At 37.2% G+C, this 27,635-nt stretch overlaps 1 protein-coding gene and 1 long non-coding RNA gene across 8 annotated transcripts in view; one reads left to right on the top strand and one right to left on the bottom strand.

Moving 5' to 3' along the window:
- Positions 1 to 11,208, top strand: part of LOC145507971 (uncharacterized) — a 38,388-nt gene extending 27,180 nt beyond the window's left edge. The window contains exons 4-7 of the long non-coding RNA XR_014055263.1: positions 995 to 1,188; positions 6,061 to 6,090; positions 6,361 to 6,410; positions 10,401 to 11,208. This is a non-coding gene — a long non-coding RNA (uncharacterized LOC145507971). The remainder of the gene's footprint in view (positions 1 to 994; positions 1,189 to 6,060; positions 6,091 to 6,360; positions 6,411 to 10,400) is intronic.
- Positions 1 to 27,635, bottom strand: part of KYAT3 (kynurenine aminotransferase 3) — a 70,106-nt gene that overhangs the window by 517 nt on the left and 41,954 nt on the right. For 6 of the 7 annotated variants that reach the window (XM_081495521.1, XM_081495527.1, XM_081495526.1 and 3 more), the window contains 9 exons: positions 26,566 to 26,715; positions 20,912 to 20,998; positions 19,120 to 19,245; positions 18,904 to 19,024; positions 13,271 to 13,347; positions 12,189 to 12,278; positions 9,487 to 9,673; positions 7,105 to 7,181; positions 6,605 to 6,691 (listed from right to left, as the gene is read on the bottom strand). In XM_081495521.1, the coding sequence (XP_081351647.1) occupies positions 6,605 to 6,691; positions 7,105 to 7,181; positions 9,487 to 9,673; positions 12,189 to 12,278; positions 13,271 to 13,347; positions 18,904 to 19,024; positions 19,120 to 19,245; positions 20,912 to 20,998; positions 26,566 to 26,715 (1,002 nt within the window). The remainder of the gene's footprint in view (positions 1 to 6,604; positions 6,692 to 7,104; positions 7,182 to 9,486; positions 9,674 to 12,188; positions 12,279 to 13,270; positions 13,348 to 18,903; positions 19,025 to 19,119; positions 19,246 to 20,911; positions 20,999 to 26,565; positions 26,716 to 27,635) is intronic. The other variant, XR_014055259.1, reaches the window with a different exon arrangement.

The following is a 27,635-nucleotide window of genomic DNA, read 5'->3' as shown; positions in this document are numbered from 1 at the left end:
TACCTTGAGTGGTGTCACTGGAAGCTCTACCCCATTTTAAACCACTTAACTTCAGCAGGAACACAGAAACTAGGAAATGGCATCTACAGCATCATCCTTTGTCTTGGTGGCCAAATACACAAGTCACAAGCTCTATAAGGAGCCTAGCAGCAAATCAAACAGGCTGAATATTTATAATGCTATTATCCCATTGCTGTCAGGCTACAAAAGTGAATGAACCTCATAAGAATTCAGTGTTAGGGGAGCTATAGAAGTGTCAACAGCAATCGCTACATTATACTGTTTTGTGATGCTGGCTGCCTGTTCAGAGCACTTTATTACTACTATCCTGACACCAAAAGAACTCTACAAATTAACTAGTATGGGGCCAAGGAACATTACCAAGAAAATGATCAACAATCTGTATACACAGCTCAGTCTGAAAACAGTTTAACCTAATCCCAGCCAAAACCATGTCTGTCAGTGTGGATGCCCTCACTGCCAAAGACTCAGACTTAAAAAGGAAACCCCTTCCTTAGCTCCCAATAAAGAGGATGCCAGGCGGAGTGAAACCACAGTAATACAGAAAAAAGTCAAAGAATACAGAAGAGTTTACACCGAAAAATAATCATCTGTTTCTTACCTTCCCGTGCCTTCCTACTGCTCCCATCATCCTCTAAGTCAACTTCCTATGGCAATTTTGATTTTAGTTCTAGTGATTACCATCAAAATCTAAACAATGTATGCTCCTAAGTTTTTAATTTATCAACTTCAGACAATGTTTAGCATTCTCTGCTCTGAATGAGAAAAAATTGGTTCTTTCGCACTACTCTGCTCCCTCCTATTGAAGTCTCACAGTTATAAGCTCCTAACACCACAGTTAGAGGGCCAACTGTAATGATACAATTTATTTGTTTTTTGAATAGGTAATATGTACATAAAGTGTAAAATTAAATTGATGGATAAACTTCCTCTTGCTTTCTCTACTCTTTTCCTTTCTCTTCCATCTCTACAGAATGACTTACTCCAAAGCCATTAGGTGGGGCTGAGGGAAACAGGAGATCATGTACGGGGTGGGAGAGCCTCAGCAGCCTGGTGCAGGATGCTACAGCCAGAGTGAAGTAAGAAGAACTTCCAACATGGGTGGCATGAGGTGGTGGTGATGACAGCAGTGGCACTGATCAGGAGCAGGGCGTCAGAATCGAGGGGGTAAGTAAGCAAGGCATCTGTATGGCAGGGTAGTTCCAGGCAGCATGGAGCCTGGAGGGGATGAGGCAGGCATCTGCTAATGCAGATGGGTATGGAGTGTCAGAGCCTGTAAGGGAAGAGGAGAGCTTCTATGCAGTGGGTGACAGTGGTGGCTTTGTGTGTGGTGTTGGAGACTCAGAGGAGGGTATCTCTGCAGGAAGGTGATGGTAGCAGGTCAGCACATGGTGCTGAAGCTCAGGTGAGGTGAGGATGGTGACCATACAGGGGACAGGGGTGGTAGACTGGTAAAAATGTCAAAGCCTGAGTAGGGTAAAGGGTGTCTGTCGGGGTGGTGGGTGGAGGAGCAGTAGCACTGACAGGAGACTGGTCACACGCAGAGGTACTGATTAAAGAAGTGGTTAAATGACGAGCCAGGTGTTTTTACTGTCAATACTGTCAAAGAAGGGAGTGACTAACATGTATAGGGAGAGAGCTAGAATAAACTTGGAGGTGGTTTCAATGTATTTAGATAGACATAGCAATAAGTAGAATAGATACAAACATAAAAAGTATGGACATACATTTACATGTTCCCTATCTCTGTCTTCTGAGAGGGCCTGGGAATACTAATACCCCAGTGAGCACTCCTCATGCCCAGATCTTGGTTTCTTAATACGATTCTCCAGTAAAAGGTGATTTCAGGTTGAGCTGGACAATGACAGAGTGAACGTACTGCATCTTGAAATGCCAGAAAGTAAGAAAATGCTCAAAAAATGATGGAGACATGTCAAAGGAAACACAGACCAGCTTAACGAGGCTCCTAATGGCCAAATTTTGGAAAATCTGAGCAGTAAAATAAGTAATAATAATAAATTTTAACACAATAAAACAAGAATCTATGAGTCCTTACATATATGAATGGTTAAATGAATAAATTATTTGATGTGATATGGAATATTTTCATAGTTTCAAAATACTTCACCACAAAACATTCATTATTCATCAAGGAAAAAGGTGAAACTTTACAGTAGAGAAGCCTGGCAGACACCACCTCAATAAAATGATTAAACTTAACATCATCAGTAGAAGATAAAACTAAAATCATGTGCTATCTGATAGGATGCAAAACAATGAACAAAATATCACTTCTGTGGTTTCTACCAAACGTGCATAACCTGAACCTATCCATGAGTAAATGTCAAACAAATGTTGAGGGATTTTCTTCAAAATAATTGGTCAATAAGTTTCTAAAGTATCAATATTATGAAAATCAAGGAAATCGCAGGAAACTTCCCAGCTTGAAGAAGACATGACAACTTAATGCAATGCCTGCTTCTGGCTTGGACTGACTGACTGATGACTGGTTGATTGACACAATCGTGGCCTGGATTTATTCATTTATTTGCTTGTTTTAAAAAAGGACATTATTGGGACAATCAGTGAAACCTGAATTGGATCTGAGGATTAGACTGAATAATATAGCACCCTTAAGTTCATGATATTGGTGGTTATACTGTAGAAGAATGTTGTATAATGGAGAATTCGTAATAAGGTATTTGGGGGTAACAGAGGCATCAATAATTAAGTTAGGAACTTGCTCTACAATTGTTTGGAAAAACAATTTTCCAAACTTATTTATTGAGACTATTTAAACATATATTTCTTTAGGTAACCCAGCCTCCCACCCATCTCTCAGCCATTCAGTTTTCCTCCCCAGAAGCAACACTAGATTTTATTATGTATCCTTCCAGAGAGACAGTTGAGGCATTTAAAAGCTTCCTCTCCTTCCCTTCCTTTTTTTCCTTTTTATGTAAATGATATCATTCCTGACAAACTAGTCTGCTCCTTGCTTTTCACTTATTCTCTAGCACTCCACAGAGCTGCTTCACTCGTTTAGGTATGTGAATGTACCATAATTTATTCAAGCATTCTGTACTGGTGAGTACTGTGGTTTTCTATTGTAACTCTTTGATATCACAAACAATGCTTCACTGAAAATCCTTGAATACAAGACCTTCAATATGCAAGTAAATCCACAGGAAAAAATCCTACAAGCAGAATTGATGGGCCGAAAGACATGTGCATTTACATTTAGGTAATTTTCAAACTAACCACTGTAGAGATTTTACAAATTTTACTTGTACTCTCAATCAATGCGTGAAAGTATCTTAGGAAACTTTCCAGTTGTTTTGGCTATTTCCAATCTAACAGATAATATAAAATTTCATGGCAGTTTTATTTTTCATTTCTCTTATTATTGAGATGTTGTATCCTTTTAAATATTTGATAGCTACTGAGGATTTTACTAATAACCATTGTAAAGTGCTGCCTTTGGTTTGTTTTGTCCTAAAATTCGACCTTCTTTCTTTCAGTTTCCACTTTCTTGGCATATTTTGCCATTCTTTTATTTGTTGCTTTTCCAAGCAGTTGGGTTAGGTGTGTCAGCTTTCCCTAGGGACTTGCTGTTGCTCCACTGTCTTCCAATAGTGAATGCTGATGCAAAGGAGCTGAGTGTACACTGACCTTCCTCCTCTCCTGTCTCCGTGGAGGCCTCGCTCCCCTTGTGTAGGTACCAAAGGGTCATTTATAAAGTCCAATATACTAAACAAGGTACATCTCAGTGTTCTTCTGTGACATTCTGTGACATTCCAGAGACAAGCCATTCCCTTCTTTGTTTCAAATGGAAAGGATTCTCAAAGCCATAAAATTCTTTCCCAATTCTATTTGTTCTGCCCCCCCCACCCCTACCTCCCACTCCTCTAGGAACTCTAGGTATATCATTTATCTTCCACATTTATACTTTTTCTAACATTTAAAAACTCTTTGTTTCTGGGAATTCCCTGGCAGCCCAATCCTTAGGACTCCATGCTTTCATTGCTGAGGGCCCAAGTTAAATTCCTAGTCAGGGAACTATGATCCTACAAGCTGTACGGTATAGCCAAAAAAAACCCCCAGAAATTCTTTGTTCCCTTCACTTCTTTTCACCCACTTTTCTCAATCCTCAGTGTGCTTACAGAAGAATTTAGTGTTCTCTATGCTGCTTCCAATGTCACTACAGTCATCAATAGCTATATTTTTTCCCCTTCAATTTCTTATCTGATCTCTGACAGCTACCATTTCATCTTCTTACATTATCTTACTCTAGCTTCCCTGAATTTTAAAAAACTTCTGCTGTTAACTCTTGTTTTAAATGTTTTGGATTTGAAATATAACACTTTTTACTTGCTCTATGGCAACAGTTCTTTTTTGGTTTTGGTTTTTTGTTGTTGTTGAATATTCTCTGATACTTATTTTTCATTATATCTTTCTCCTCCTTAATAGCATCTTTTTAGATTCATAGCTGGTTCCTTTTTATTATTCATTTTCGGGTGAATTCTCTTTGTAAGCTCCCACAGCCAGCACAATTATGGTTCCTATTTTCTGTGTAATGAGTAAGCTATTTGCTGGCTCTATGCTTTGAACACGTATTTGCAGATTTGTATAAAGGAGGAGACAGGAAAGAACTAGAAGGGAGCAGGAATTATCTTTGGCTCACAGTAACGTTAAATATGATTGATGGAGAGTTCAGTGAAGGGGAGTTCTTTTAGACTTTATTTCTTTTTAACTAATTTAACTGTCTCCCTCCAATTTAATGTATCCCTCTTGCCTCAACACAGCTTTAGCAAAAATGAGAGGAAAGAGTACATCCATAGCCCTTTCTTTCCACTTGGCTCGCATTGGTACTAGATGTCATGACCGTATGTTTCTACTCTGTCTTGTCCATGCTGCCAAATGGATCTGGAGAAGTTTCCACTTCCAGCGCACTTACTCTTCCTGCTGTTCTGGATAACGAGTAGGCTACCTGTTGGCTCTGCCTGTTAGGATGTAGATTTCTCCATGTCTTCCCTCTACCATTTCCTTCACTGTATTTGGCAACTCTTCCTCATTTCCTGGGGGATTTGGAATTTGTTTTCTATTTTCCTAGCTGTTCTTTTTAAAAAATAATTTCCAAGAAGAGACTCGGAGAAAGCCTGTTGACCATTTCTAACACTGGAAGTCTTATGTTACTTTTTTGTTCTATTAGTTCTGCTTATAACTTCAAATAATACATATTTATACCTCTATAAATCCACTGGAAGATGCAAGTATTAATGGCCTTACCCTTTCTTCTACATTTCAGATAATTAAATGTTGACATTGTTAGGTTGTTAAAATTTATATTCTATTCTAAGTAAGTCTCCCATAGTTTGTCTATATGGTGTCTCTAAAAGTTGAAAACAGTGTTTACATCATTCTGACCAGACTTATAGATGAGTGTGCTGGTATAGAGAGTGCCTTAATTTTGATAAGACTGTTTTCAGTAGTGATAACATCTTAAAAACAGCAACAATACATTCAGATTATTTTTTAGCACAGATCTGATGGTGCTGAATTCTCTAAGGTTTCATTTATCAGGGATGTATATTTTGTTTTCAGTGTAAAAGGATATTTTCCTGGATATAGAATTCTGGCTGACATATTTTTTATGTCAGCACTTTAAAGGTACCACTTCATTGTAATCTGGTCTCTACTGTTTCTGATAAGAAACTAGTTAACATTCATATCTTTGCTCCCATGCATGTGAAGTGTAGTTTTTCTCTGGCTGCTTTCAAGATCTTATCATTATCTATAGCTTTCAGCAGTTTAATTATGACCTGTCAAGTTGTGATTTTGTTTGTGTCCTGTGTGGTTCAGTGAATTTTTAGATCTCTAAATTGCTATTCACCAAACAGGGAAATTTAGTCCTTTTAAAAAATTTTTTTTTACTGCCACATTCTCTTTTTTTGGATACTCCAGTTACATGTATATTATTACTTGACACTGACTCTGAGGCTCTGTTTATTTTTCAAAAATAATTTTTCCCTCTTTTTTCAGATTGGATGATTTCTATGGATCTGTATTAAGGTGGACACTTTTCTTTTTCACATCCTCAATCTTCTGTATGTTAAGACGTATATTTTTCATACCAAGTATTACATTTTAAAATTCTTTAAGTTCCATTTGGTTCTCTTTTTAATTGCTTTAATCTAGTTGCTCATTAGACCATATTTTCCTGAACACATTTATAATATCTGCTTTAAAGTCTTTGTCTACTAATTCCTACATATGAGTAACCCTTAAGATCCGTTTCTATTGACTGCATATAAGTAACATTTTTTTTCTGTTTCATTAAAGGTTGTATTTTCTTGTGTCTTCACATGTGTCTGGATATTTTAATGTTATAGGTAAGGAGTCTAATTATGTTGTAATCCAATAAACTCAGCTTCAAAAAGTGCTGAGTTTTGTTCTGATAATTTTATGGTAGCAAGCCAAAACTTAAAAACTGCATATGAGCACATCATGCCTAGCAATAGAAAAAAAATGGTACTTTATAAACCAGAAGAAAGGACATTATAAATGTGTAGAACAGGGAACTTACTTTAATGAAGCAAAATCGCACAAATTTCTCAAACTGTAATTTGGTCTCTGCATTACAGAATGCTGAAACTGGGATGGCTGACAGTTTCTAAAAAACAAATAGGAAAAATATGAAAACTACTTACACTTTAAATATTAATTTTTAGAGTGCAAATATTAAAAACAAATAGATACTTCCAAATATTCACAATAATCCCCAAAGAAAAGTATTTTTAAAATCCTCCAGAGAATTCTCTGGTGACCCAGTGGTTAGGATTCTCTGCTTTCACTGCCAAGGGCCTAGGTTCAATCCTTGGTCACAGAACTAAGATCCTGTAAACTGCATAGTGTGGCCAAAAAATAAAAAAATAAATAAAATCTTCCAAATAACTGTGAGTAGAATGTCAGGGAATAAAACTACAGTTCACATTTTTCAAAGCATGTCAACAGCATGTCAACAGGCTCCCTTCATAAATTAACTATAACATATAGCACAATATTGCAAAAGCCAATAAACATTACCTTATTTTTAATCATCCATTTCACGAATTTATAATCGTAAGTTTCATTGCTGTCCTTCATATCGAAGAGGTCTACATCTAAAATAATAATAAAAATTGGATGGGCTATGTATTATATCTGAGGCAAAGTGTATTTCATTTCTCTGTCAAGATTCAAAATTTCCTCATGCTGGATTCATAGTGCATGGTACGGTGGGAAGTAAGGAATAAGAGAAGCTTTACAGATACGATACTCTAAGGCACTACTCACATAGACATCTAGTTGATTATGTTTGTGTATACAGTTTTTAGCACTGGAAGACAGTAGGAAGGGGCAGGACAAAGAGGAGTGTTACCTTCCCATTTAGAAATAATATATGCCTCTATGATCATTATTAAGGAAATAACCTCAATTTTTAAGGTATTCATCTGTAATAATTTTATTTCCAAATGGTAATTCATTATTAGATTGTGAGCTCCATAGGGATATTGCAATTTATCACTATCCTATGTCCTATTCCTGACCTATGTCCTAGGTCAGTATCTAGCATGTAAGGACTGAAAAGCACGTTTGTGGAATGAGTATATTAATATAATTCATTATTTATGAAGGGAAAATGTCTATATAGTTCTCCCAAGTGATATATTTATTGTTTCCCTCTTCCAAATATTATGCTTAATTTTTTAAAAATTTGGTAATAAACTTCAAATACACATTCCTATATTTATCTCTTGTTCCAATCTTGCTTTAAGGTCTGGACAAGATATTTCTCTGGCATTGGGATTCAGCAATGTACACTGCATATTGTTTCAACTGTACTAACTTGTACTCAAGATATTTTTGAATGCCCCAAAGCAACAAACAATTATGGTCACTGTAATCAATTATTTTATCCTTTATTGTGGCTACCTTGGTAGCTCAATTCATAAAGAATTTGCCTGCAATGCAGGAGATCCAGGTTTGATCCCTAGGTAGGGAAGATCCTCTGGAGAAAGGTCTGACAACCCACTCCAGTATTCATTCTTGCCTGAAGAATTCCATGGACAGAGGAGCCTGGCGGGCTACAGTCCATGTGGTTGCAAAGAGTCAGACATGACTGAGCAACTAACACACATACTTTATTGCTCAAAATAAATCAAGGCAGTTATCTTCTTTTATTCACTAAATAATACTGGATCCCTTCAAATTAATCGTGCAAAAACCTTGACACTAAAGAAAGTTTCACTTTTATTTTTTTTAATGACTTAATATGGCTTTCCTTAATGATTTTATTTCAATTTTCTCCTGTGATTTAAGAATGTAAAATTATTTTCTTCTAAATAGATGAAAACTGTGCTATTTCTTTTTATCATTTCATGAAATGAGCTGCACATTTAAGCCCAGTACAGGAGAAGTGATTTCTAAACCTTAGAATATAGAACATCATAAGGGTTTTTATATAAGAAGAGAACTTAGGAGCCTGACAAAAACAGCTCTCTGGCAACAGCAGAGCCAAGAACCCCTGGTCACTCTGCTTTTCTAACAACAAATGAGTAAATAATTATCACTGTTTTGTTATAACATTGAAAGTTTCTAGCATCATAAAATTTAGTATATATAAAAGAATTTTCAAGCTCACTGGCATATCACTTCAGTGTAATAAAACCTTAAAACATTTAAAACTGCAGAATTGCTGTAATTTCTGTCAAAATAAATTATGCTCTTAAATTTACTGTGACTAACACTACAGTTCTAGGGAAGAAATGTGTTATACATAAAATATTATTATGCTTCTAACTTTAGATTTGTGTGGCATGTCAGAATTCCATATTGTAGCTTAAAGTAATGTAAAGGTCACCGTTTTGGGGAGACTAAACTATTTGGAATCTAGCGGTATAACTTCAGGCAAGTAATTCTCTAAGTCTCCATGTCTTAAAAAACAGAGTTAACAATGCTTTTTTAAAAAAGGATATTTGAAGCATTGGCATGCAGTAGACCCTCAATAAATATTACTTTCCTTCTTGACTTCATTTCTGTATACTCTAAAATGACAAGTATTCTCCAACAGCATTATTTTCTAGAAATATTTTTTTTTCTTGAGTAAAAAGGAAACTAAAATTTTACTTAAAGGAACACAAGGGACATATTTTTTCATGTACCTGTTTTAAATTACATACCAGAACATGGTGACAGCAAATTCTATGTTTATTAGAATACCTAGAACAAATAACTCCATAATAGTCATATTCAAGGTCAACGGCCTAATCATCAAGATGATTGCAGAAAAACACTGACACTGTGGAAATCCATTTTTCCATAAATGAAAGGCTGATATTGGCTTTGGTACCAATCTTTCCTTCATAAATTTGACATAATTCCGCACCTAGGTTTCTGTATATTTGAATAATAAAAACCTTTACAAACCTAGCAAAGACACATCAGCAATGATGAAGTATCCTCCATCAGGAACTATGGGTTTTAGGCCAACACTTTCAAGTAAATGTACCATCCGATCTCTTTTTACTTCTAACTCTTTTGGCAAAGAATTGAAGTAACATTCTGGGTCATCCATGCGCTTGATGTCAATCCATAAAGCTTGAGCCAAGGCTTCCTGTATATTAAGATTGAAAAATATGGAAAGGAAATATGACAATATTATGTACTGCCAAGTTTATTGGTATAATAAATAAAGACTGTCTGAGTAATATTACTGACAAGAAAGTCATTCAGGGAATTACAGTTGAACCCATGTGAAATTCTACAGACTAATGGAAGAACAAGTTACATGGAAATGATTAAATCTAATGTGAAGAACTGAGGATGAACCACAAAAATTCAAATTGAAATAGAGGTACAGTTGTCCCTTACTATTCACACAGGTGATTGGTTCCAGGGCCCCCACAAATACCAAAATCAAAGGATGTTCAAGTCTTTTATATGAAATGCATCCATGGGTTCTGCATCTGTGAATTCAACCAACCCTGGATCCACAATCTTTAGTTGAATCCATGGAAGCAGAACCTGTGGATAGGGAGGGCCAACTGTATCATATAAAGATGCCTTACTTGGAAATGAAAAAGACAACAGTGCTTTCTACTGAGGTTAGCTTTAGAGTGACTTGCTAGGTCTAAGCCTGAAATACAACCAGAGTAATGATAAACTAGCCAGCACTTCCCCCTTACCTTGCAGGAAAAGGTAGTATAAACTGTGTCACTCTTCATAAGTGTATGAATCCCTGTACTAATCATTCACATTTTTTTCTCCACTGGTTTTATCAACATCTGACATATTATGTTATTAAAACACTTACTTGTTTATTATCTGTGCTCCCCCAACAGGCTATAAGCTCCAAAAGGGCAGGAATTTTTGACTGCTTTATCTCTGACACTCAGTAAGTATTTGTTTAATAAGTGAATATTTATTTTGAGAGAATGAAAAGAGTTGAATATAACAAAATCAATGTCCAACTAGCTTTTATCATGATATCACTCTAGAGTCATTTGAAAAAAAAATTTTATTAGGATTTTTTTTCTTATTCAGTAGGTATTTTTGATAGGAAACAAAAAGTTTATCATAGCCAACATATTTTCTGGTTTTGGCTTTTTAACTGCTTCCCAAAAAAATAGTTTTCAGTATTCTGATTATTCACAGAATGATAGTACATAGATCCCTATTTTATAGATATTAAAAAACTAGAAACAATTTTAAAAAATATACATTAAAAAGTCTTGCAACCCACCTCAGACCCTATCTATACTAGTTTCATCTGTTCCCTTTACCCCTCAAACAGCCACTTTTACTAGTTTCATATGGTCCTTCCAGAGATCCTTTAAGAAAGTATAAGCAAATAGTTTTCTCCCTTTCTTATACAGAATATAACATAAATAATGATATATACTTCTCTGTATCTTGCTTTTATTTTTACAATATATCCTGGATCTTTCCATATCAGTAATTATAGAGCTTTCTCACTCTTTTTGTTATTCCTTTCACTTTCCTTTCTTTTCACTTTTAAACAGCCATTGTGATAGAGTAATGGCCCCTAAAGAAGTCCACATCTTAATGCCTGGAACCTGTAAATATGTTAGCTTGCATGGTAAAATTAACTTTGCAAATGTGATTAAAGTTAAAGACCTTGGAGACGGAGAGGTTATCTTGGATTATCTGTGGGCCTATTGTAATCACAAGGATCCTTCTAAGAGAAAGAAGGTGGCAAGAAAGTCAGTGTCACGGGGGCTATGTGTTGACAGAGGCAGAGGTGGCAGTAATGTGACCATGGGAATGTGAGCACCCCCAGAAGCTGGAAAAGACAAGGAGCAGATTCTGCCTTGAAGCCTCCAGAGGGAGTGCAGCAGGGTTGACACTTGCTTTTAGCCCTGAAAGACCCTTATGGATTTCTGACCTCCAGAATGTAAGGTAAAAAACGTGTGCTGTTTTAAGCCACTAAGTGTAAGAAAGGGCTAGTCGCTCAGTCATGTCCAACTCTTTGCGACCCAATGGACTGTAGCCTCTGTGCATGGAATTCTCCAGTCAAGAATACTGGAGTGGGCTGCGATTTCCTACTCCAGGGAATTTTCCCGACCCAGGGATCAAACCCAGGTCTCCTGCACTACGGGCAGATTCTTTACCATCTGAGCCATCAGGGTGGTAATTTGGTACAGAGAACTAGGAAACTAATACAGTCATATAATATTTAAATGTTTAGATAGACCATAGTTTATTTAATGTATTGTCTATAGATGAGCTTCCCCATCTTCTGCAATGAATGACAACGTACATATAGAGCTTCTTAAATCTGCAGAGAACAGCTTATAAAGTAAGTGCTCAGAGGATACATTGCTGCTTCACAGAGCACACATATCTGAAATTTTGCTTGGGGCTGTCATATCCTCCAGAGAGTTTGCAGCACTTTGTAATCCCCACCAGCAATGTATGAGTGATTAAAGTTAAAATTTTATGTGTTAAAACCAAAACCATTCTTGATAGCAAAGAATATGTGTTTGCTTCTAAATTTCCAAATTATACTCGAAGGACATGAGGGAACTAAGCCAATTGAAGTACACAACATAAAAATAACACCTCTGCCCAAAGACCATGCAGCAGCCCCAAATTACTGTAACACCTACCTGTAAAGGGGTTGCACAAGTGTAAACGGTGTTTTGCTGAACTGTCTGTAAATGTTTTATCAAATGTTTAGGACCAATGGACCAGCCAAGCTGGAAAAGGAAAAGATTTAAAAATGAATCTAATTGTATGTACCAGATCTGATAGAGTAGCTAAGCTTAATGCAATTATTAAATATATGCATTTCTAAAATGTTCACACTATGAAAGCTGTGTAGTCTTAGTAGTTAGAAACATTTCAATCTTGATCTTTTTGTGGAATAGTTTCCAACTGAAGTCACTAAATTCTGCCTTCAGAAGGCAAACAGTGCCTGCAATCATTATTATCTACCCCTCTCTTTGAATTTGCTATTTTTGATATTCTGGAAGTCTAATAACTGGTAACAAAGCTTGTTTGAATTAGATATAGATAAAAGTAACTCTCAACAAGGGCCTTAAGGGACTCTTCCATAATTTGGTTCTCCAGGCTCATTTTTGATACTCCCTACTTCTTATCCAAGTTCAGGAGATGTGAAACAGGAAGACAACTGAGTTTCAGTCAGATCAGTTGTGATTGTATTATATAGTACAGTGGTTAAGTGCGTGGATTCTAAACTTAGATTTCCTGCCCTGGCTAGAATTAGAACTTATTAGCAATGTAACCTTAGGCAAGTTAGTTTCTCTATACTTTAGTTTTATTGTCTGTAAAATGTGAATAATAAATTATACCCCCCTCATAACGTGTTATGAGAACGAAAGGAATCGGTATGTGTAAAGCTCTAGAACCTGGCATATAGCAAGCATCAAAACATTAGCTATTATTTTTTCTCCTTTCAATTAATATACAGTAATCCAAACATTGCAAAGAAAAGAATATCATCAGTTGGTTACTTATAAAATAAGAAAATTACCCTATTTTTCTTACTTTCAAAAGAATGATTATATCTCAAAAAGGATAAAGACAAGATGAAAACTGAATAAGAAAGCAGATCAGTAAGTATAAAAATCTGTGTAAACTGAGTATATATGCATTTAAAACACAAACAAAAACTCTACAAGAAATAAGATATGTGCCTGTTTTCAAACAATTAAATTTTTCATCTTACCTTCCAGCCAGTTATACTGAAAGTCTTTCCAGCACTTCCTATGGTTATTGTTCTCTCCCACATACCTGGAAAAGTGGCTGAATAGAAAAAAAGGGGGGAAAAAAGGTTAGTTAATTGCTTTATAATCAGTCTACACTCAATATAATCTAAAAACATAAATGCTTTATAATATAGGCAGTATAGTTATTTCAATAGGTTTTTAAGAGATAATTTAGCTTTAACTAAAACTCAGCTGAAAATGTTACCAAGCTTGAAAACATTTAAGTGGCAAAATTATCTCCCAGGGCAGGAATGGTCAGAAGCGCCAGCCAGCAGCGCTCCGGGCCAGTTCAGTGCAGCGGTCATGGGAGCAACAGCACCCGGCACTCAGTGTTAGTGGTAGCTGGGGGCCAGCATGATCATTCTGTAGCAGTTTTGGTTGTGGTTCTGGTAGTGTTTAGCTCACCTCTACTCTGTTCATTTTCTGAGTCTATTTCTACAGGATTCCTATGGCAGTGGTTCTTAGAAGACATTTCCCACCTAGCAATATCAGCATCACTGGGGAAGTCAGAAAAAAGGCAAATTCTTAGATCCTCAGAAACTATGGGGAAGGCCCAGCAATCTGCAGGCATGTGCAAGAGTGAGGGTGTGTATTTTAGAAATAGCACACTGAGATGTAAATCCATTACATATCTTGAAGTCATCTTCTCATAGCAAGTAAAGTGCCTACAAAGATATAAGGTAGCTAAAGAAAGTTCCAAAATGTAAACATATGCAATTTCAGCCTATCATGAAATGTCTGTCAATATTTATAAAGGTAGGAAAGCCATATAAATTGGAAGAGTTACCATTGTATTCTCTGTGAAACCCAAAAAGAAATCCCAAAAGGACAAATGAAAAAAATATTTAGAGGGTCCATTCGAAGACAGAATATTCTTATATCCTCTTAAGTTTTGAGACACTTCTATTCTTCCAAAATATTCCAAAGGACATGGCATGTCTTACTTTCCTATTTGACCACAGAAATATCTAAACTATGTATAAGGCAGAGTATCACTCCCTTTAAGGTAATAATATACATCCCAAATCAGGAACATCTATTATTAAGAACAACACTTAGAAATAAATTCTTTGAAAATAAGAATTACCCAAACTAATACAAACCTAGCATGTTTTAACAATAAGTTAAACATGAAGTAAATAAAAACTATGTACACATCAAATGTAGGTTACATTCACAAAATATCAAAACTAATTAAAGTATTTAAAAGCTTTTTCTTGATGGCTATTTTGGCCATATAAAAGTGAATCTTTTTTTTTCTTTCAAGGAGTAAGATGATCAGCTAAATAATTTATGAGGAATTCTATACTAATTTTCCAAATATCAAGGGATTAGTATATAAATACCAATGTATTAGTATAATCTCTTCCAGAACAGAGGTTTCTTTTGTTGAATGTAATGTCATTTTACTGAAACCTGGAGACACCATTTGAGTCAAGAATGTGATCCAGCATGAAAAAATTCTACAATTACAATTAAAAGGGTCCTAAGTAATTTAAAACCTGGAGAATGAAATGGCAACCCACTCCAGTATTCTTGCCTGGAAAATCCCAGGGACAGAGGCCTGGTGGGCCTCTACAGTCTACGGGGTCGCAAAAGAGTCAGACATGACTTAGTGACTAAACACACACACACACAAGTAATTTAAGAACATCTAGATAACCATGTCCTCTCCATCTCAGAGATTTGGGGAGCTACAGAAGTTAAACAGAGTAGATGACCACAACACTGCATGTGAATACAGTAACAAAGAAAAAAAAAATCTTTAAAGATCTGATGATTTAGAAAAACCATATCTAGTTCCAGTACTGGTAAGTTTAGCCTGTAGTTATACGTGAAAGGCAACTGATCTTTGCACTTCTCATGTATGACCTATCCTCCTTAAATCAACCACAGCAGCTATAACAGTTATTCACAGGCAATTTAGGCATCAATAGAAGTCAGATAAAGATTAGAGACATGATGAAGTGTGCAAGCTACACCTGGGTAAACTGTCTCTGTGACATGAAGGTGATGCTAATTTCATGATGCGTGGCCAGAATCTTATTGTATTCAAGAGCTACCATTGCACTCTGCAAATTGATGGAATAGCCATTTCATATCTTTCATGTACCAAAGGCCGCTGTATTTAACAGAATACGTTTTCACATGTTTGCACTCTCTAAATAATGAAATAGAATGAATAATGGAATGAATAATAATGATAATGAAACAGAAATGAATAATGAATTCATTTTTTTCTTATCCTGAGTTGTTAAAACTAAAAAATCTGAGTTAAAAATATGTCTTGATATCTTTAGCAAATAATATCATTTACACTTTTACCATGAAGTATTTATAATATAAGGTTTAAACAATAAGTTTCAAGATCGTTTAAAGCAATATTTTGAAAAGAATATTGCTAAACTGAGTTAAATAAAATTTAAAAGCTTTGAGTTATTGCACAGACATGAACATTTGTAAAACATACAAAATGTTAAGCGTAAAATTATATTTATTCATTAGATAGATGCCTCTTCCTCTCTCTACTTACTCTTAAAAAAATTATCAAAAAATGTAATTGTCCATGTTGGTTTGATTCTCAACTGGAGAATAGTTAATGATCTGAGAGAGAGATCATCAACAAGATGTGAGAAGGTGAACTCTGATGCAATTTTGACTAATGACAAAATGGGCTGTGTTAAGACACCATACCTTATAAATTTCTGGCCCTCTTCTTTGTCTATATATTCTCCCTTAGAAGATACATTGTCTTCCATGTGTTCCACTATCAACAAAAGTTTGATGACTGTCAAAAATGAACCCCTTCACGATTTGACCCTGACAATCAGGTCTATAATTCTACTTGTCTGCAAACATCTTCTCCTCTATGTCTCAAAGACACTGAAACTTAGCATGAGAAGCAGGGATTTCCTTTGCTCAGCTCTTCCCACAGGACTCTCTCCTTCCATTTCCATCCCTGGTCAAGGCCTCATCATTGCTGAGTGGTCCAGGCTAGAGATCTCAGAATCATACTTGCTTGCCTTCCCACCTTCAAATGCTATATTCTGTGCCCTATAGTTTATACTTCTAAATAACCCCAGCGTATAATCTCCACTGCCAGGGCATCTGACTTAAAATCCTCACCTGCAGCTGGTTCTTACCTTTATAAAACAATTCCAATACAGAACCAATTACCTTGCCTCATCACACCTTGTCATTGCCTGTTGTAGCCATTCTTAAAGTACAGTCAACTGGTATCCTGGTGATCAAATTAATTATTGAACTTTTTTAATAGAGCTTGAAAAAATCAACTTTAAGTTTTTCACAGAATTTTCTTTAGCACTTCAGATAACTGCTGTTGGTTATCTCAGTGGTAAAGAACCAGCCTGCCAACGCAGGAGACATGGGTTTGATCCCTGGGTTGGGAAGATCCCCTGGAGAAGGAAATGGCAACCCGCTCCAGTATTCTTGCCTGGAAAATCCCATGGGCAGAGGATTCTGGCGGGCTACAGCACATGGGGTCACAAAAAGAGAGTTGGACACAACTTAGTAACTAAAACAACAACTGGTTATCTGATGGTGAATGCTACCAATAGTGAAACAAATGAGCATCAGGAAATGAACAATAATGGCAAAAATCAGAAAAATTCAGATGTATTTATTTCAATAACACTTTGTTACAGGCAAACACACACAGATTTGTGATTTTTATATTGACTTCTAATTATTGAATTTCTGTTAAGAAAATTACCTCTAGCTTCATGATGAAATACAGTATATATTGTCACTAATTTATCATGTGAACACTGTGACTTCACGATACTCTATCACTAAAATATAATAAAAGTTTAAGAACCATTGGCCCCCTCAATGAAATTTAAATTCTTTATATTCATATATAAAGTCATTCAGAATCACCCTACTTTTCCATTCTCATCTATGCCAGTTACTACAACACACTCTTATAAGCCAGTTAAGTATATCTTGATCTTTCATGCCATCTCACCTTAGTACACAAATTTATCTGAGAAGAATTTTCTTTCTACTTCTCTGACTAATTCCATCTTTTGCCCACTTTGTTGATCTCCTCTGTGTCTCCACAACAGTTTGTAATTTACCACGGGTAATTATGATGTGTGCAACAACTATTTACATATAAGTACCCTAATTTTAAAATTTATTGGTTCTTGCCAGTGATATTATTCTTCCCTCACCCTTTTCATACTTTCTATTCATTTTATTCAACAATTATTTTCTGATTGTCTACCATGCACAAGACCCTATTCTGGGAACTGAGGATTCAGAAGAGATCAAAACATTTAAAACTTCCTACCTCCTTGCAGGTTAGAAGTAAAAATATATAGATCCTAATATTTGTTATACAGGAAAACACAGGACAGAAGGGTTTTCCTGGTGGTCCAGTAATTAAAAATCTGCCTTACAATGCATGGAACATGGGTTCGATCCCAGGTCCGGGAAGATCCCACATGCCTCAGAGCAACTAAGCCTGTGTGCCACAACTACTGAGTCTGCATTTTAGAATCTGTGTTCTGCAACAAAAGAAGCCACTGCAATAAGAAGTCCGAACACCGCAATGAAGAGTAACCCTGACTCACTGCAACTAGAGAAAGCCTGAGTGCAGCAAAAAAGACCCATCACAGCCAACAAAACAAAACAACACAAAAGAACAGAGAAAGGACAAAGAAAATGCAGAGAGGTTTAAATCTTAAATGTTGTGGTCATAAAATCTGAAAACTGAATATAAAGACCCCAGGGAGGGGACACTGAGCCGTTTGGATATCTGAGGGAAAAGTGTTTCCAAGTATAGGAAGGGAAAGTACAAAGACCCAAAGACTGAATGAAGCACAGTTATAACCCTATAGTTGACATAAGTTTGGATCACCCCAGAAGACACCATGGTATCTGTGAGATGGCCTGGGTGTGTGTGTGTGTGTATACGCTCAGTCACTACGGTCATGTCCAACTCTTTGTGACCCTATAGACTATGGCCCACCAGGCTCCTCTGTCCACAGGATTCTCCAGGCTAGAATACTGGAGTGGGCTGTCACGCCTTCCTCCAGGGGATCTTCCTGACCCAGGGATTGAACCCGTGTCTCTCGCACTGCAGGCAGATTTTTTACCACTGAGCCACTGGGGAAGCCCGAGATGGAGTAGTAATGGTGAAATTCATTGCAGCAATACCTTACCGTCACAGCAATTTTTTTCCTGTTCATCTGGCATTTCAGCATTTCCCTTAGTAGGGACAGACCAGTTCAGGAATAAGTAAGTTCCCTATGTCTTATATACAAAGTAATAGTTAGATTATTGTAAAAAAAGAACAACCTAAGAATAAAGGCAAAAGTACTACTTCTCTGGTTTCCTAGTTGTATACTGTGATCTAAAATCTCGTCTCATGAGTTTGTACTGCTTGTCATTCAACCTGTTCATAAATCCACTCAAACATCATTCATTCAAGTCCCATTTTTAAGTGCTCACAGACATCTACCCATTACAAAGACTATTCTAAAGCTGTTCTGGGATCCTTTCCAATCAGATATTCCACATGTGTCCAAACACATTTAGATCTGTGACTCTACGTAATAATTGGTACCTATTTTAAAATGCTTATTTCCAGTATAAACAAGCCATTCATAAACCTCATCACTGATGCAGAGTGTGTCATATTTGATGCAAAGGTCGGCAATTACTTGGAGTTCCTCTTTGGTGTACACCTACACATATGAAAGGAAACAAAAGAGCAGAGCCAATTATTCAATGTGTGAGAGAATGATGGATCAGAAGATGTATAAAGAGATCAAAGACTCACCTTGCCAAGGGGGTTATGTGGAGTATTTAGTATTATAGCTTTGGTTTTGGAATTAAATTTGCTTGCCAGTTCTTGAGGATCTAAGGTCCAGTCAGAACTCGAGCATTTTTTCCCATCAACAGGTTTCTAAGCATGAAGAATGAAGATGTGATTTAATTCAGTTAATTCACGTTTGCTGTATTATAAATAAATAACCTAATAAGGGAAAAAAAGTATAGAAAGGCATGGCAAAGGCAACTTAATAGATAACTAACAAAGAAAAGAAACAAAAATAACTGAGATTTATTTCTGCCTTAACAGCCCAACAGGACTTGAGTCCCATGCTCATACCTGTTAAATGGAAACATGAACTCTGTCAACATTAACAGCTGTAAAATTGCCTAAATTCCTTCAGAGGAGCCAGCTATGTGGTTATGGTTAACACATCTGATTATGGTTAACAGCTATGGCTAACACGTCTGATTCTATAAGGCTAATAGAAGATTCTGTGCTTCACATTCAGTTCAGTTCAGTTCAGTCGCTCAGTCGTGTCCGACTCTTTGTGACCCCATGAATTGCAGCACGCCAGGCCTCTCTGTCCATCACCAACTCCCGGAGTCTACCCAAACCCATGTCCATTGAGTCGGTAATGCCATCCAACCATCTCATCCTCTGTCGTCCCCTTCTCCTCCTGCCCCCAATCCTACCCAGCATTAGGGTCTTTTCCAATGAGTCAACCCTTTGCATGAGGTGCCCAAAGTATTGGAGTTTCAGCTTCAACATCAGACCTTCCAATGAACACCCAGGATTGATCTCTTTTAGGATGGATTGATTGGATCTCCTTGCAGTCCAAGGGACTCTCAAGAGTCTTCTCCAACACCACAGTTCAAAAGCATCAATTCTTCGGCGCTCAGCTTTCTTCACCATCCAACTCTCACATCCATACATGACCACTGGAAAAACCATAGCCTTGACTAGACGGACTTTTGTTGGCAAAGTAATGTCTCTGCTTTTAAATATGCTATCTAGGTTGGCCATAACCTTCCTTCCAAGGAGTAAGCGTCTTTTAATTTCATGGCTGCAATCACCATCAGCAGTGATTTTGGAGCCCAAAAATGCTTCACATTAGTGTGTTACTTATTTGAATAAGATTTTTTAAAAAGACAATGAAACTATACTGTATTCCTAAAGATAAAAGTAGAATAAAAAAACCGAAACACTTCATTCAGAATTGAGTAAGTATTTATTGAACACCCAGCACACACTCTGGGATTTCCAGGGGGTTCAATGGTAAAGAATCAGCCTGCCAAGCTGCAAACCTGAGGTCAATCCCTGGGTGGGGAAAATCCCCTGGAGGAGGAAATGGCAACCCACTCCAGTATTCTTGCCTGAAAAATCCCATGGAGAGAGGGGCCTGGAGGGCTACAATCCGTGAAGTCGCAGTCAGCCACGACTTAATGACTAGACCACCAGCAGCACCAGCACACACCCTGCAGTGTGAGTCACTGGGGACTAGAGCTATAAGAGTGAGTCAGGACTGGCCTCTGACCTGGCGGTGCTCAAGTCAGTAGGGGAGAGACACAGTCACAAAAAATAGTATTACATACAAGGTAGAAGCTGTTACAACAGATACATGGCAAACATATGATGAAGTAATAAAAATCCCCGCTTAAATAGCTGTTACATTCAGTCATGGTACAGATAGATAAGCAGTAAATCCCCAAATGTAATCAAAGTAGAAACTTTATTGGCAACAAAGTAATTGGCATTTTCAAAACTTTTTAAAAAACGTAAATCACAGGGGCAAACTTACATATCTCAGGGGAACAAAAACAGGTGTTGCTCCAGCCATTCTCACCATGGGCTCATAGCAGTCATAGAAAGGCACTATCACTATGACCTGGAATCAAACCAAATATGAAATCTATCAATAATTAATCCATTTAACAAATACTGTGTATGCACTACGTGTGAGGCACTATACAACATGCTGAGATGCAGCAGTGAAGAAAGTAGGCTTTGTCTTCACACACCTGAGTGAAAAAGACCTAGGGAACAAACTTGTCAGGAGCCTTAATTGGACCCTTTGATTTCCTAGGGAGCTCTGTGGATAGGCTTGCAGTGGGACCCTTCAAATTGTATGCAAAATTTTCTACATGCATAGGTTTATTTTTCTGGGAAAAGGGTCCATAGCTCTCATTACATTCTCAAAGGGATGATCTAGCTAAAAACAGTGAGTTTAAATTTCAAATTAGAAAGTAAACGATCAGTCGCAGAGCAAGACTAGAAGCAAAGAGAGCACTGCAGGGATGCTCTCTGTTATGGAGTAGTAATTTCTAAGTATAATCCTGAGAGAAGAACAAGGAAGCCTGGCTGGCGTGCAACAGCCCATGGGGTCACAAAGAGTTGGACACGATTGCGCAACTGAACAACAACAAAGACGTTTCTCTTTTTTTCAAAAACATCCCCAAACAAAGAATGCAACAAGACAGGATGCTACCGTTAATGTCTGATACCCACAATTTCCCTCCAGGTGACTTTTATCTGGGTTCTTTTTTCCTAGCTCCTTTGCTCCTACAAGGTTCTATAGGCTACTACAGGCTCTCTCAATCTACTCATGGCCTGTCCCTAGGTCAGTGGGCCAGACTAACCTGTCCAGTTGCTATCTCTTCTGAAATATGCCAGTCTGGACCTAGTATCCCTGACTTTTTGCTTTTCTATAATGAGTTTAAACACATGATTTATACCCATTGTCAGCATTCAGTATTTCTATCTTTTTTACACATAGCAATACTTCACAAAGATTTAATATTATTTAGTTTTAATGCATTGTTTTAATGGCTATTTGAGAGTCTATTGAATTCTAGGATAATTTTGTTATATTCTGTATAAATAACAGTACAATGTGAATTAGTGACTGCACAGTTTCTCCATTATAGTGCTTGTTACTGCTAGACTAAAGAGGAGAAACACCTTTTACGGTACCATATATATATATATTCAAACTGCTTTGCAAAAATCTGGCAACAAAGTATAATTTTACAAGTCTACACTTAAAGAAAGTAGGGAAAACTACTAGACCACTCAGGTTATGACCTAAATCAAATCCCTTACAATTATACAGTGGAAGTGAGAAATAGATTTAAGGACTAGATCTGATAGAGAGTGCCTGATGAACTATGGAAGGAGGTTCATGACATTGTATGGGAACAGGGATCAAGACTATCCCCAAGTAAAAGAAATGCAAAAAAGCAAAATGGCTATCTGAGGAGGCCTTACAAATAGCTGTAAAAAGAAAGGATATCTAAAGCAAACGAGAAAAGGAAAGATATACCCATTTGAATGCAGAGTTCCAAAGAATAGCAAGGAGAGATAAAAAAGCCTTCCTCAGTGATCAATGCAAAGAAATAGAGGAAAATAATAGAATGGGAAAGGCTAGAGATCTCTTCAAGAAAACTAGAGATATCAACGGAACATTTCATGCAAAGATGGGCACAATAAAGGACAGAAATGGTATGGACCTAACAGAAGCAGAAGATTTTAAGAAGAGGTGGCAAGAATAGACAGAAGAACTGTACAAAAAAGATCTTCACGACCCAGATAATCACGATGGTGTGATCACTCACCTACAGCCAAACATCCTGGAATGTGAAGTCAAGTGGGCCTTAGGAAGCATCATTATAAACAAAGCTAGTGGAGGTGATGGAATTCCAGTTGAGCTATTTCAAATCCTAAAAGAGGATGCTGTGAAACTGCTGCATTCAATATGCCAGCAAATTTGGAAAACCCAGCAGTGGCCACAGGACTGGAAAAGGTAGTTTTCATTCCAATCCCAAAGAAAGGCAATGCCAAAGAATGCTCAAACTACCGCACAATTGCACTCATCTCACATGCTAGCAAAGTAATGATCAAAATTCTCCAAGCCAAGCTTCAACAATACACGAACCATGAACTACCAGAAGTTCAAGTCGGTTTTAGAAAAGGCAGAGGAACCAGAGATCAAATTGCCAACATCCGCTGGATCATCAAAAAAGCAAAAGAATTCCAGAAAAACATCTATTTCTGCTTTATTGACTATGCCAAAGCTTTTGACTGTGTGGATCACAATAAATGGTGGAAAATTCTGAAAGAGATGGGAATACCAGACCACCTAACCTGCCTCCTGAGAAATCTGTATGCAGGTCAAGAAGCAACAGTTAGAACTGGATGTGGAACAACAGATTGGTTCCAAATAGGAAAAGGAGTATGTCAAAGCTGTATATTGTCACCCTGCTTATTTAACTTCTTTGCAGTGTACATCATGAGAAATGCTGTGCTGGATGAAACACAAGCTGGAATCAAGACTGCCGGGAGAAATATCAATAACTTCAGATATGCAGATGATACCAACCTTATAGCAGAAAGTGAAGAAGAACTAAAGAGCCTCTCAATGAAAGTGAAAGAAGAGAGTGAAACAGTTGGCTTAAAGCTCAACATTCAGAAAACAAAGATCATGGCATCTGGTCCCTTCACTTCATGGCAGATAGATGTGGAAACAGTGGAAACAGTGGCTGACTTTATTTTTGGGGGCTCCAAAATCACTGTAGATGGTGACTGAAGCCATGAAATTAAAAGATGCTTACTCCTTGGAAGGAAAGTTATGACCAACCTAGACAGCATATTAAAAAGCAGAGACATTACTTTGTCAACAAATGCCTGTCTACTCAAGGCTATGGTTTTTCCAGTGGTCATGTATGGATGTGAGAGTTGGACTACAAAGAAAGCTAAGTGCCAAAGAATTGATGCTTTTGAACTGTGGTGTTGGAGAAGACTCTTGAGAGTCCCTTGGATGGCAAGGAGAGCCAACTAGTCCATCCTAAAGGAAATCAGTCTTGAATATTCATTGGAGGAATGATGCTGAAGCTGAAACTCCAATACTTTGGCCACCTGATGCGAAGAGCTGACTCATTTGAAAAGACCCTGATGCTGGGAAAGATTGAAGGTGGGAGAAGGGGACAACAAGAGGATGAGATGGTTGGATGGCATAACCGACTCAACGGACATGAGTTTGGGTAAACTCCAGTAGCTGGTGATGGACAGGGAGGCCTGGCGTGCTGCCATCCATGGGGTCACAAAGAGTCGGACACGACTGAGCGACTGAACTGAACACTAAACTGCCTTTAAGTTTGTGTTGGTTAAATTCATGGCACCTAATTATCATCCTAAATTTCTACTTTTTACTATTTATATTTCCTGTTCAAGGCCTGTCTCACTGGAGTCATAGGAGGCCCTTACATTCTAAAGCCCCTTTGTTTGTACTAGTCATCCAATTCACACTGAATATTTTCTATACAATGTGCTATGTTAGGTTTTGGGTATTGTGGAGGACAAAGACATGAGCCAGGAATGGATGCTTTCCTCAAGTTCATTAGACTGTGAAATTCTTAGGGACTAAGATGACCCATCTTTGCAGCCCTGATGAGACACAGTGCCTGGCATGAAGTGAGAGCTCAGTGAAGGAAAGGAAACAGGGGAGGCAGCAAGGTGGAACTGAGACTATACCTGACACTCTTCCCTGAAATTTCCTTATTTTTACAATGGAAATGAGTCCCCTCTCTTTCTGACGAATATTTACCGAGCACTCCTTATTTCAAGTGGTGGCTCTACAATAATAAACTAATTTTCCTGCAACTTAAATTCTACAGAGAGGCATAATAAATAAGAAACAAGGAAGTAAATTAGATAATTTCAGATAGTAAATTATAAGGAAAATAATAGGCCTATATGATGCAAAGTGATGTGTGCAGTTTCAAAATATTAGATAAGTTGATAGGGAAGAAGAATAGAGAAAATAGGGCAAAGGGCTGAGCCTTGGGGCACATCAACAGAGTGCAGAGAAGGAGTAAGGCAACAAAGGAGTAACACGATCAAATCCTGAGCTGAAACTTTCAGCTATTTTATAGGAATAAAGGAAATTGCACATATGAAAGTATGATTATACTTCCTTAACATGATTCCTTAAGTAACTTATTGTTTGGCAGAGTTGAGGGAATAGAGATGTAAAAGAAAAGGTAACACAAAGTCACAGTATCTTTCATAAAGGAGGTACAGATAAAGTGCTGGGGGGGTAGTGGTGGTTCAGGACTTCCCTGGTGCCTCACTGATTAAGAATCTGCCTGCTAATGCAAGGGGACACAGGTTTGATCCCTGGTCTGGGAAGATACCATGTGCCCTGGAGCAATGAAGCTCCTGCGCCACAACTACTGAAGCCCCTGCTGTACAATAAGAGAAGCCATCGCAATGAGAAGCCCACAACGAAGACTAGCCCCTGCTCACCACAGCTAAAGAAAGCCTGCACTGAGCAATGAAGACCACGTGCAGCCACAGAATTAAAAAAAAAGTGCCGAGAAGTGCCGAGAGAGTTCAAAGAAGGGAATAACAATACAGATATTCATTCTTTATTCAATACAAATGTATTCATTCAATACAAATATTCATTCTTCAGACTGGCTTACCCAACACCTATCTGGAGCTTTCTGGACCTATATTAGCAGAGTTCATCACGTCTTCCTCTTGTTACCATGGTAACTTACACATTTCCCCACCACTGCCTATCACACTGCATCCTTCTGTATCTGTTTACAAGTCCATCTCCTCCACTAAACAGGTAACCTCTTCCACATACAGTCTTTTAAAAAAATCTTCTCTCCCACATTGTCTAGCATATCCTCAATAAACTTTGAATAAATGGAAGAGGTGAGTAAATATCAAAGCAAGGGTACTGGAATGATAATGGGGAAGCAGGAGCAGAGTTACTGAGGTCAGTGCTTTTTAAAGTGGGTTTTATATCACTTCACTAAATAAAAAAGTCACTCAGTTGTCTTGTTATACATCCCTCACATGGTGCTGCTAACAATACAGGGCACAAAAAGACAGTGACCAAATACTTGTTGATTGAGTTTTAAAAGTTATTTCAGCAGTGAAAACTAAGATTCATCTTCCCATACTACTGCTAGCCTCTTTTACCTGCCCTTATGTAAATAGGCTGTAAACAGAAGAATAAACGACATGCAACAGAAGTGAATGAATCTCACAGACAAAATGATAAATGAGAGAAGTCAGACTCAAGAATATATACTGTATGATTCTATTACATCAGGTTAAAGAGCTAGTAAAATGAATCTCTGGTGACAGAACACAGAAGACTGTTACCTCTGGAAGAATATAGACTAGGAAGGGGCAAAAGGGAGCATTCCAGGTTGCTGGAAATGTACTGTTTCTTCATCTGGTTTGTGGTTACAGGGAGACAAACATACACACACACGTAAACATTTACTAAGTTGTACTTAACAGTTTTTTGTGAACTTGACTGTATATGTACTATATTTGAAAAATACTTAAAATAAAAGAGCATTAAAAAAGTGAAAATAAAAGCAAGACAAATGATAGTGATTAATACAGGCAACATGATAATGTTAATATACTTACTTCATCCCCCTCATCAATCAATCCTTGAATGGCATTCAAGAGAGATCCATATGCTCCTACTGTCACAAGGATTTCTTCATTTGGATTGATTTGATTTTGATAAAACTTTTCATATAGGCAGGACAGAGCTTTCACAAGTGATGGATGACCCTGTTGAGTGAAAAGGAAGAACAAAACCTTGAATTTAATTATGAGACTTATTTCTTTGAGATATTTTGGCTCTGGGATGTTAAAAATTTTTAACATTTAGGTTTTACAATTCTCCAATGTGTATTTTTATGGCAACAAATTTAAAAAAATTGTTCCCCTTATTTTCAGACGGTTCCTGAATGAATGGTCATGATGATTTGCTAATGATTAAAAACTTCCCTATTAAATGACTGATTTTTGAACACAAAATCAAAAATACAAAAAAGGTATCAGCTTTGTTATCCGATATCTTGATTATCTGTCTTTTTCTGCCCAGCGTCTGCATCCCCTTTTTGCTTTCGGTAACCACCTTGATTTTCAGTCATTTGCAGAAAATATTAGTAAGCGTCCAAGTGCAGGTCTTGTGACTTTGTTAGGAAAGCACCTGGCTCTGGAGTAATAAACTAGGTCAGGATGCAGGAGAGGAGAGAGATTGGTTAGATATATCCTAGGTTGGTGAGGTAAAAGAGTATGGCTCCTTCTAAGTTGTCCATCCCAGTTCATATGAAGAAAAGGAAGAATTTTTTTGTTAAGGATGTATTTACTTGTCATCTTTTTATTTCTTTTGGAACAGTGGCATGTATGTCTGAGAGCCTCACCTGGTTAAAATCAATAAAAGTGAAGCTAGAGCACATTTTTCATATTTTGAAATTAGGAAGTATTACAGTATTAGAGAAGCTGGTTGTAATTTGACACTGCAACCCCATCCCCACTGCTACACCAGTATAAACACATACACATATATATACACTCACATATATTCACAAAAGCTGGAAAATATATGAATGATGGGTATGGGTATGTTCCAATAAAACCTTACTTACAAAGTCAGGGATTGGTTGGACTTGGCCCATGGACCATAGCTTGCCACTCTCTGCCAT

This window comes from Giraffa tippelskirchi, chromosome 5 (assembly GCF_054371585.1).
Source record: "Giraffa tippelskirchi isolate mGirTip1 chromosome 5, T2T-mGirTip1v1.2.pri, whole genome shotgun sequence".
NCBI lineage: Eukaryota > Metazoa > Chordata > Mammalia > Artiodactyla > Giraffidae > Giraffa > Giraffa tippelskirchi.
Note: the sequence above shows the minus strand (reverse complement) of the source record. Positions and strands in the feature narration are given on the sequence as shown.